The sequence below is a fragment of the Hyalella azteca genome, unplaced genomic scaffold (genome assembly GCF_000764305.2).
Source record: "Hyalella azteca isolate HAZT.00-mixed unplaced genomic scaffold, Hazt_2.0.2 contig1626, whole genome shotgun sequence".
Classification (NCBI taxonomy): Eukaryota; Metazoa; Arthropoda; class Malacostraca; order Amphipoda; family Hyalellidae; genus Hyalella; species Hyalella azteca.
The window spans coordinates 33850-44827 of NW_025931930.1; the positions used below are offsets into that span (position 1 = coordinate 33850).

Sequence of the window (10978 nt, forward strand, 5' to 3'; positions counted from 1 at the left end):
ACGGACCGGGGCACGGTAATGACGGACCGGGGCACGGTAATGACGGACCGGGGCACGGTAATGACGGACCGGGGCACGGTAATGACGGACCGGGGCACGGTAATGACGGACCGGGGCACGGTAATGATGGACCGGGGCACGGTAATGACGGACCGGGGCACACCGATGACGGACCGCGGGCACGGTAATGATGAACAGAAAGTGCGTTAACAGCCAGTAAGACCTGCACCATGAAGCGTCGGTGAATATAATTGAATTTAAGGATGCCCCTTAATTTTTTCTCGAAAAGTTTACATGAAGATAAGACAAAAGTCTGGGCATGCTCCCCATGCAAATAAAGGTATTCATCCGACGGTGAAGCAGATGCGCAGGTGAGGCTAAGATTGAGGCGTCTACCTGAGGCTGAGGTGGTGGCGTCTACTTGAGGCTGAGGTGAGGCGTACGTGTAATGGAGGCTGGAGGAGCTCTTTCTTGACCGTAATATAGGTGCCTCAGCTTTACGCTAAGATTTAGGCATTCATTTGAGACTGAGATTAGGATAGAAGCAGTATCTGGTGGCTAAAATGGAGTTTCAACCAGCGTCTGAATCTCAAGTGTAGACGCTTATCTAAAGTCAAGGCGAAGATTTAAACTAATGTTATCGAAGTTGATATTATTTGCTTTGGTTGTAGGTGTTCACCTGAGTTCGAGGTTTGGCCAGCGGTGTCTGAGGTACAGTGCTGTACAGGGTGCATTGAGCCCTGCATCGACCCAGGCCCCCATCGGGTAAGTGGAAGAGGCCACGATTCAGTCGTCGGGTGTGGCCTCACAGAAAACGAACGCTGAGGCACGCGCCAACGAGGCGTAGAGTGCGCACTGAACGAACGAAACTAAATCAATTCGCTGTTGAGACAACCAAAACAAAGTAACTGCAGAACTTTATGTACGTAGGTGTACGCAAACAAACGCAGATGCTAAGGGGATAGACAAAATAAGGGTAACAACTAACAGTTTGAGGTCATAAATTTTGAACACGTTTAAACAATAAAGTCTTGACATATATAATGTTTATTGCTTTATTAATAATATATTATTGTTTTAATTGATATTTTATGCGTTTACAGATTTTTCTTCAAATTAATGTGGTTAAAACCAAATAAAAATTGCAAGCCTATCTAAGTTTCAAAGAGGTCAAATTGTTAGTGCCCTTATGACAGGTGCTAGTGTGACAGAAACTTGCCGAATGCTTGACATTTCTAGAGGTACTGCACAATTTGTACGAATCAATACCTCAGATAATAGAGGTTGTAATTTGCCGTAATAGGTGAAATCTCATAATTGTGTCCTTCAAGATTTGACGCCTTAAAGATTTTGACCTACAATATTTTGACCTCGAGTCGAGCAAAAGCCTTCATTTTATTTGCCAAAGAATATTTTTTATTGAAATTTACATTAATATATTACAATGTCGTTTGGAATTTTTTTTTAAATTGTCAACCTCAGCAAAAAAAGATCATATCATACTCATTGAATAAAAAACAAGAAAATTACTAATAAAATACATCGTGAGGTCTTCAATTGAAATTTATGCAGATGTATGCGCTAATGCAGAGCAAGTTAGTCGATTTACGATTGTTGAGTCATCGACACACCAACTCAGCCCACATGATCGTATTGAGTCATTTTTACTGATATATTAGCCAGCCGAGAAAAAACTTCGTCAACGTCTTTTGCATGTTGTTCGACAGTCTCAGAGGCGACAAGTATGTCATCAAGATAGGTGAAAACGTTTGACATGTCGGACAAGATAGAGTCAATAAAACGTTGGAAGGTTGCACCTGCACCCTTCAAACCAAAGGGCATGAACAAGAACTCAAAGAGCCGAAAGGAGTGCAGACAGCGGTTGTAGGGATATCTTGAGGAGCGACAGGGATTTGCAAATAAGCTCTCTGCAAATCAAGTTTGGAGAAGACAGTTTTGTTATGGAGTGACATTGTCAATGAGAGAAGATGGCGAATGCGGGTATTTATCATCGGCTGTTAAACTATTGAGTGCGCGAAAATCGCCACACGGTCTCCAATCTTAACCGTTGTCCTTAGGGGCAAGATGTAGAGGGGAAGAGAAAGGGAAATTCGATCGCTGGATTATGCCAGCATTCAAGAGAAAGGTTAATTCAGTTTTAACAGCAGCAAGTTTAGCACCTGACAGTGATCGAGCCTTAAAGTATCTAGGAGGAGAGTCTCCAGTGTCAATGAAATGTTGGATTTGGCAAGATATAGAATTAGAGGAAGGTTGCAGAGGTGAAGTGAGGACAGGATACTTGGATAGGAGAGCTTGAACGCGAGGGTCAGGTAGAGTAGCAGTGACAGAGTAAGTTTGCAAAGAGTTGAATGAAGTTTTAAGGGGAATTTTGCAATTTGTCAAGGGGTCCAATTGCATTTTATTTTTACAATCGACTAATAGACCGTGTTTGGCGAGAAAATCTGTACCGAGGATAGGGTTGATAACGTCTGTAACAACAAAGGACCGAAGGAATTTTCTCCTAACTGACCGTTAGCCCTAATTCTGCATCCAGTTCGCCGTAACATTCTATGGGTGTACCAGTAGCAGTTGAAAGGGTAACAGCAGTAGGTCGAATTACAGAGGCGAATTAATCCCAGATAAAAATTGCTGGCCCCGTCCGGCAGTGAATAGAAGCAGTCACTGCCGTAATACTGCCATTCTCTGCCGTCATCACGCTACAAGCGCCTTCTGGGTGCCACAGCACCGCCGTGTGGCCGCTGCCGACAAATACAGCTCGGCCCTCACTATTTCACTGCAGAACTGCAGGCAGCTCCGAACACGCCGAGCAAATGCACTGAACAGCGCCTTCTCGCTGCCTCAACGCAGGCAGTGTGGAGGCATCGCAACAACGCCATGAGTTCGGCATGCGGCCTACCGCAGTTAAATCGAACAAAGGATGGCGCTGTGAATTTATAAATTTGTAGCTCGCAGGAGCGCGTTAATGAATAGCTTTATTTTCTAAATCGTTCAAGATTGGTATCAATTTAAAAAAGTTTCGTACAATGAAAAATCATCCCAAAAATTAACCCCTAATATTATAGTCTAAGAAGTGTCCAATTCATCCCATACGGCCGCGTTCATTAGACCAAAATCGTTTCGATTTGTTTGTTCAACACTCGTATAAAGTTGTAAAATATAGACTTTGTTGTAATTTAATATCATAATAATTAATTTACGACGTACAACATGTTCTGTATAAGTCAGGATTGAACGAGTGCAGGCTGCCATGAGTCACGAGAATTACAACTAAAATATGAACTTTGCTGTAATTTAATATGAAATACCTATTTTAGGACCTAAAAATGTCCTAAATTTTAAAATAACTCCCATTCCATTCATCTACCTACGAAGTTTCACGTAAAATACATCGAATTGGAACTGTTCTAAACAACGATTGAACGAGTGCCGGCTGCCATGAGTCACGAGAATTACAACTAAAATATGAACTTTGCTGTAATTCAATATGAAATACATATTTTAGGACCTAAAATGTCCTAAATTTTCAAATAACTCCCATTCCATTCATTTACCTACGAAGTTTCACGTAAAATACATCGAATTGCACCCGTTTTAAACGACGTTTGAACTCGTTCAAACGTCGACTGGTTCAAACGGCTGCGTGAGTCACACGACTTTCGTCTCATTACTAACCGGCCTGCAGTCCGCTCTGTGCTGGCAACGTGGATAGTTGTTGAAATAATGTTGTTGTTGCATCTATATTCCATTTAAAATTCGTTCCAAAGTTCAGCTCTGGTTAATTTAAACCCAGATAATTCTTTGAAAAAATAATTAACAATGTTCCAGATATTTCAATGGTGTGTCTAGTGGTGTGAAAGTAAAGCTGATGCGATACCGGAAACAATTAGGTATGTGTGAGTTCGCTTAGTCAGAAATCCGTTGACCGATTTGAAATCCGTTGACGTTGAAATCCGCCTTCCTCTTGATGGACGAAGCCCACCTGGTGATGGAGGAATTCCCTCTGGTGATGGACTACACCTTCTTCGTGATGGACGAAGCTCTCCTGATGACGGACGAAGCCCTCCTGGTGATCGCAAACGTCTTCCTATTGATGGAATAAGCCCTTCTGATGATGGACAAAGTCCTCCTGATGATGAACAAAGCCCTCCTGGTGATGGGCACCACCTTTTTAATCGCCAAAGCGGTATTGATGATGGACAGGACCTACAAGATGATGGTCGATACATCCACGAGTCGAGAAGCCACCTTAATGAAAAATCTAGCTCTCCCAACATGAAAAAAATTAGTTCTATTGAAATTAAGAGCATTCTCAAAGAATTAATGAAGTCAAATGTTCTTGCGGAAGAAAATAACCTGCTTTTGAAAGATCTGCGAAAACGAAATCAGATTTCAAATTCAAAGCCTGCTTCACCCTCGCTTATCCCAGCGCCAGCGGCTGCTAGCACTATTGAGGAGCTTGAGCTACTCTCATCCACGAACATAGTAAGTGTACTAAGTGGTACTGTTTTCTCGCTTATATATCGACTTGTTTCCGATAGAAATAAATTTTAAGAGTTTGCCATGACACGATTGATCAAGGCAAGAGAAAACGTCACTGAACTGGAATCGTTTACGCTGGCGCAGGTATATATTGTCTATTGTGGACATTCTGTGTTACCAACAAGATCCGGAACTAACCTTGTGTGTGAATGTCTTGCATAGAATAGTTTAATGTTAAGTTAAACATTTGAATCATTTGAATGAGATTTGACATCACTCGATGCAATTTAATTGAATTTATTTGGTGCTACTTTCCATGGTGCATATACTTGCGAGGGATAGAAAACTTTTTTGTGACGTGTCGCGATCTGATTCTCTATGACTCAATAGCGGACATCAATGCATGATAAATAATTCAACATATTCGATCTATTATGATGATATTCAATTTTTGATTTCTCAGTTAACCCAATAGGCCTACCTTTCTTCTGGCCTTCACTGTTTTCATTTTTTCATACCATGTCATTTGCTTTACAGCTAATTTCTTGTAGTGTTGATTACTAAGCGCTATTACTAAATTTAGATAGATTAAACAAATATGCAAACATTGGCGTTCTTTTCTATTATGAATAATTGATGTCGTTACCTTATGCTCATTGTTACCTAAAATATTCGTGTGATATTTTTTATTTCACAGACTCGGTACCTGGCTCAGTGTGAGGAACCTTCAGTTGGCTCTACATTGAGACGAATGCTCAAGAGTCTTCTGACGCGCGAACTTGCCATGCAAATGTCGTTTACTGGGTTGAACAGCAAGCGGCAAAAGACCAAGATAGCATTCAAGACTCATGGCGCTTACACAATGATCTTGCGTAAGTTTGACCTGATAAAAGGCAATAGTTATAAAAAAATTCCCTCCCATGTATCTCGTATTATCAAATGTTAGCTGCCACTATATTTTTATTTTGAATTATAACAATCCGTGAAGGTTAAGAATATTACTTATATAGTCTAGTATAATATTGTCGACGTCAATGAATTTGACCTGTCGCCGAATCTTGCAATGTTCCTGACTTATCTTCTGAAGACCCTAGAACGGGTTATTCGACCAGATACATATATCCAAAACTGACGGTGGAGCTAAGTAGCTGCTGAACAACCACCAATTTGAAAGGTGGTACGCATTTCTTGTCGATACATATATAGCCCTCTGTACAGCTTTATCTAGTCGGTTCTTGAACGCGTTCATACTAGGAGAGCTTACGACGCCAGCTGTGAGTTTGTTCCACATGTTGGTGGAGCGAGAAGAAGTGCTGTCTCAGGGAGGAGTTACACCGCTGTTTTTTCATAAACGATTCTTATTCTCCAGGTGCGCTGAGCTTGACATCACCGTCACACTGGTCAATTCGTGGTAGACCACACGATCATGAATATTCTGCGCAACGCTGGCGACTGTAATGGCCACCGAGGGAAGAGACACGTCGACACTGCATGACTACCTAACCCCAGTGCGCTCTGGCTTCTTTTCTGCTGAAGCTGGAGATCTCTTGCAAAAGAGCATGAATCTTCTTAATGAGTGACTGCCCTTTGATTAAATCTAACGGTAATCCAGCTAATCATTATTAACCTCATTAGAAAAAAATTAGTTCATGCGATCATTGTTGATTCTATCAAAGAACATTTTCATTGTAGCAAAATGTTAGAAAATTAGGTTTGAGCTCAACATTATTTATTTAAATTGATACGACAAGAATCACGTATCCTGATCAGTAGTTAGTATTCAATATCTGAAGCAAGTTCAAGATGCTGATAGGATCAGAATTTTAGTCATTATTCACGATGCGACGACGTAATTAGAACGGAGAGAATAGAGGGTGTCACTGATAGTAGCAGAAATAAATGGCGCAGATACGGTGGTGACACTATTAACGGACGCCTGTTTTAGTTTTCCGAGCGAGGGAAGGAAAGGTTTAGAGAGCTCCGAGGAGCAGGAGAAGGAGTAGTGCTACGGTGAGGAGAGTTAGAGCGAGAGGCAGGACGTGAATTAGGCAAAATATTTAAATTAGGGTTGTTACGGGGCCAGTATACCAACTGGGCGCAACGTGAGACTATCTTATCCGCAATAACCCAACCACAGTTCGATAAATAGAGCTGCTCCTAAATCCTAAATAGAGCTGCTACTATTCCGCAATACAGAGCGGATCCGGCAACATCGCACGGAAGTCTAAAGCCATTTTATTAGAAAATTATCAATGTAAAAGACATCTATAAAAGTTGCATTTCTCTCCTCTACAGGGTTAGTGTTATTGAGCCAGTACCACGACTTACAGTTTCTGGCAGTAGGTTCGTAGAATAAATGGTGTCGGCAGATCTTCTGTTTTTGTTCTTCATAGAAGGGCTGAAGACCCGGCCGGTTGGTCTGCGAGACTCTGCCTCCAGTCCGGCACAAACTCTTGTTGATAGCTGTATCCTCTGGCACAAACTCAACCCAAAGCAGAGACTCGACCCGGAGCAGACACTCGACATGTAGCAAAGGCTCGACCCGTAGCGGAGACTCAACCATTAGCAGAGGCTCGACGCGTAGCAGAGACTATAGACCCGTAGCAGAGACTAGACCCGTAGCAGAGACTCAACCCGTAGCAGAGACTAGACCCGTAGCAGAGACTCAACCCGTAGCAGAGACTCAACCCGTAGCAGAGGCTCGACCCGTAGCAGAGGTTCAACCCGTAGCAGAGACTCAACCCGTAGCAGAGACGCAACCCGTAGCAGAGACTCAACCCGTAGCAGAGACTCAACCCGTAGCAGAGGCTCAACCCGTAGCAGAGACTCAACCTGTAGCAGAGACTCGATCAACCCGTAGCAGAGGCTCGACCCGTAGCAGAGGCTCGACCCGTAGCAGAGGCTCGACGCGTAGCAGAGATCTAACCCGTAGCAGAGACTCAACCCGTAGCAGAGGCTCAACCCGTAGCTGAGACTCAACCCGTAGTAGAGACTCGACCCGTAGCAGAGGCTGAACCCGTAGCAGAGACTCAACTCGTAGCAAAGGCTCAACCCGTAGCAGAGACTCAACCCGTAGCAGAGACTCAACCCGTAGCAGAGACTCGATCAATCCGTAGCAGGAGCTCGACCCGTAGCAGAGGTTCGACGCGTAGCAGAGACTCAACCCGTCTCTGCTCTACCCGTCTCTGCTAACTAGATTTTTAAATCATTACTCTCTCGTTGTAACCATGTCTTCTCATACTGTAACCTAGCTGTTCATTGTTATTCCCGAGATGAAGTACTTTACACATGTCAGCATTAAACCGCAGCTGCTACGTATCAGCCCCGTTAACTAAACTGTCAAGTTATTCTTGCAATTGCGCTTTATTTGACGCATCCTTCACTGTATTATAAATTTTTGTGTCGTCGGCATACATGGAGCACAAGCTGGAGACTTCTGGCACATCGTTTATAAAAGCAACAAGCAAAATGCGAAACGAACGAACAACGATATATGTGCCCTGATGCCCGGTCTGACACGGTTCCGTTGTTACTGACACGTTGTCGTTTACCTACTAGAAAATTTCTGATCCATTGGAGTACGTTTCCCTCAATTCCCAAATACTTCACTTTACACAACAGCCGCTCATGCGGAACACTGTCAAATGCTTTGGCAAAATCGAGATACAATGCATCCACTGGCTCCCTTTCGTCCAGAAGGCGAGTCCAATCGTTCAACGTTGATAATAACTTTGTGATGCAGGATCTGCCGGCAGTAAAACCATGTTGACAATCTGATATGAGATGGTGAGCAGTCAAGTGATCGATAATCCTATCCCTCACAACAGATTTCATTAGCTTACAAACAACACTTGTCAGACTGACAGGGCGATAGTTACCGGGGCTACTTTTGTCACCTTTTTTGAACAATGGTGTTATACTTCAGTGTTATCTAAATCAAAACGGAACCCATTTTTTCAAGCTAAACAAATCTAATATGGCAAAGTGCTATGTGCAAAAGAAGTGCTAATATGCATACCAAAGTAATGCGGATTTGGTGCCTGTGGCAGCAACAGAACATCTGAAAACGCCGTAATAAAGTTCTCTTATGTTCATTCTAAAACGCATTCTCTGCTACGGGTTGAATCTTTGCTACGGTTTCAGTCTCTGCTATGAGCTGCGGTTGAGAAGCTGAGGCTGAGCCTTAATGCAGTTCATTGTGATGAATATTGTGCATTAAGCCCGGTGTTTTGATTTCTTACTCGTTCTAGTTTTAAGGCTTCCTCATAATCAGATAAAAATGAGAAGTCAATGGGAGAGTGTGGATTTCTGTTAACTCGCTTGAAATTTGTGAAATTTCTTCTTCTGTGAAATTTGTGCGGATTTCTGTGAATTCGCATTTTGCGCACTACAAAATAATTTGGCAACTGCAAGTAATCGAGAATAAATTATTCACAATGAACTGGTTTTATTACTTCCCGTTACCAATATATAGTGTGAACGACGTTAATAACAGAAAAGTGTTCTGTGCTACTTGTTGAGTAAAAAGTTCTTGGGCGTACATTTTTTGGTTAAGTTGTTCTTATGGTGCGTGCGTGTCGCACACATTGCAACTTAGTTCTAGTCGATTTTAATCCCCGTACGAGGCGCATCCCTAAAATAAGTTCCATGGGCTGACGCTGGCGGTAGGATCGTTTCTATGTGCGGCTAGGCAACAGAGGCAGGCAGGTTGTTTGATTCCCCCACTCCAATCCCCTACCAAGCCAGCGTCCCTGCGACGCTTGGTCTTGCCTCAGCAGGCGTCAGCGACGGAGCTTCCTCTTGCGTCTCCGGCCAGCTGCGAGTTGTGGTCTGTTATTCGTTTCCTGGACGTTCAGAAGAAATCGGCGAAGGAAATTAACAAAGAACTTTGTCAAGTGTATGGAGAAGAGTGTATGAGCTCCGGGATGGTGCGCATAAGTCAAAAGTTTAATAGTAAAACAACCACACTCAATTCCAAGGAAATTTTACAATTAATAGTTTACTATTACCCAATATCAATTAATTATTAGGCAGGGAAAAATCATATCAGCATGGAGATATAAATCAGGTAAAGTATCACTGAATACAATATATACTCATCATCAGTAATTTAATTTTTACAGGAATTCACCTACAGTTGACAAAATGTAGCGGTGGTACAATATTTATATCGAAATTGTTTGGAATATTTGAAAATAATTGCCCGTCACAACGATGAACATTTTGGGTTGCATGATTAATGCATTAGGATTTATGTGAGGATTTCATACTGTTCCTGATATTGAGTCAAACTAACAATGGATCGGAAAAAGGAATAATACGAGCTTTTCTCTCTGGGTCACCGGTAAACTATGGCCCGTATCCTAAATAGGGCACTAGCACTACGAAGTAGCACTATACGCACTACAAGCCGTAGTGCCTACTATAGTGCGACATGGAACACTACGGTTGGCATGCTAAATAGGGCACTAGCACTATGAAGTAGCACTACGCACTACAAGCCATAGTGCGGTACTAGTGCGACATGGAACACTACGGTTGGCATGCTAAATAGGGTACTAGCACTATGAAGTAGCACTACGCACTAAAAGCCATAGTGCGGCATAGAACACTACGGTTGGTATGCTAAATAGGGCCAAAAGCCTAACGCGCACTACAAAAATCTGAAGTGTCCTACACACCGCACTTCATGACGACACTACGGTATATTTAACCTTGTTTACTTCGTCAGCTATGGATCTGTTTGGCTTACAGCAAAGGCATCATCGCGTAAAAACCTCAGGAACTACATGTCATGAATATGAAAAAGTGTACCGCTTCAGTGAACAACATGTTATTCTTATTACTGACATTTTCCTTGGCGAAACAGATGAACAGCGTAGAAGTAGAAAATACTTTTCTTGTTTTTGATACATGTTTTGAATTTTCTTTTTTGTTTTTTAACACGTTTTTAACACGTTTTTCTTAGCTTAGCTTCGCGTTTGTTTAATTGACAACGAAAATTAGCCCACTTCTGATTGTTCTAGAGATCTGAAATTCGGCATGCAGGCTATTTTCGCCTAACAATTTCAGATACAATCATAAAAATTAGTAATTAGAGACCGAAATTAGTTTAATTGAGTAAAGTATATATATAGTATATATATAGTATGACGTGCGGGCGCTCACGCTATAGACGAGCAGGCGCTAACGCTGCGTATCATCAATACGTACGTCAAGTCATACTTAATCCAGTCTTAATCGTTTTTCTTGTGGACTAAAAAGTAGAAAATAAAATACTTGAAAAAACTTTTTAAAAAACCACGTTTTTCTTGTGGACTAAAAAGTAGAAAATAAAATACTTAAAAAAACTTAAAAAAACACGTTTTTTTGGGGCGAACCATAATTTATTTTCTACTTTTTAGTCCACAAGAAAAACGTGGTTTTTTTAAAAAGTTTTTTTTAAGTATTTTATTCTGGAATCATTTTGAATTCTTCT

General features: G+C 41.9%; 1 protein-coding gene across 1 annotated transcript; it reads left to right on the top strand.

Moving 5' to 3' along the window:
- The first annotated feature begins 3927 nt into the window (after positions 1 to 3927).
- Positions 3928 to 6107, top strand: LOC108667566. Its single transcript, XM_018154608.2, has 3 exons — positions 3928 to 4503; positions 5198 to 5372; positions 5870 to 6107. Exons 1-3 carry the CDS (start codon positions 4294 to 4296, stop codon positions 5956 to 5958), a joined length of 474 nt encoding a protein of 157 aa, XP_018010097.2. The 5' UTR covers positions 3928 to 4293; the 3' UTR covers positions 5959 to 6107.
- Positions 6108 to 10978: the final 4871 nt, after the last annotated feature.

Bases quoted from the DNA above. Each gene is read 5' to 3' on its own strand.
- LOC108667566 (XM_018154608.2), top strand. From the start codon at position 4,294: ATGAAAAAAATTAGTTCTATTGAAATTAAGAGCATTCTCAAAGAATTA. The intron at 4,504-5,197 runs GTAAGTGTACTA...TTTATTTCACAG, and splicing joins TACTCTCATCCACGAACATA to ACTCGGTACCTGGCTCAGTG. The intron at 5,373-5,869 runs GTAAGTTTGACC...CTTATTCTCCAG, and splicing joins CGCTTACACAATGATCTTGC to GTGCGCTGAGCTTGACATCA.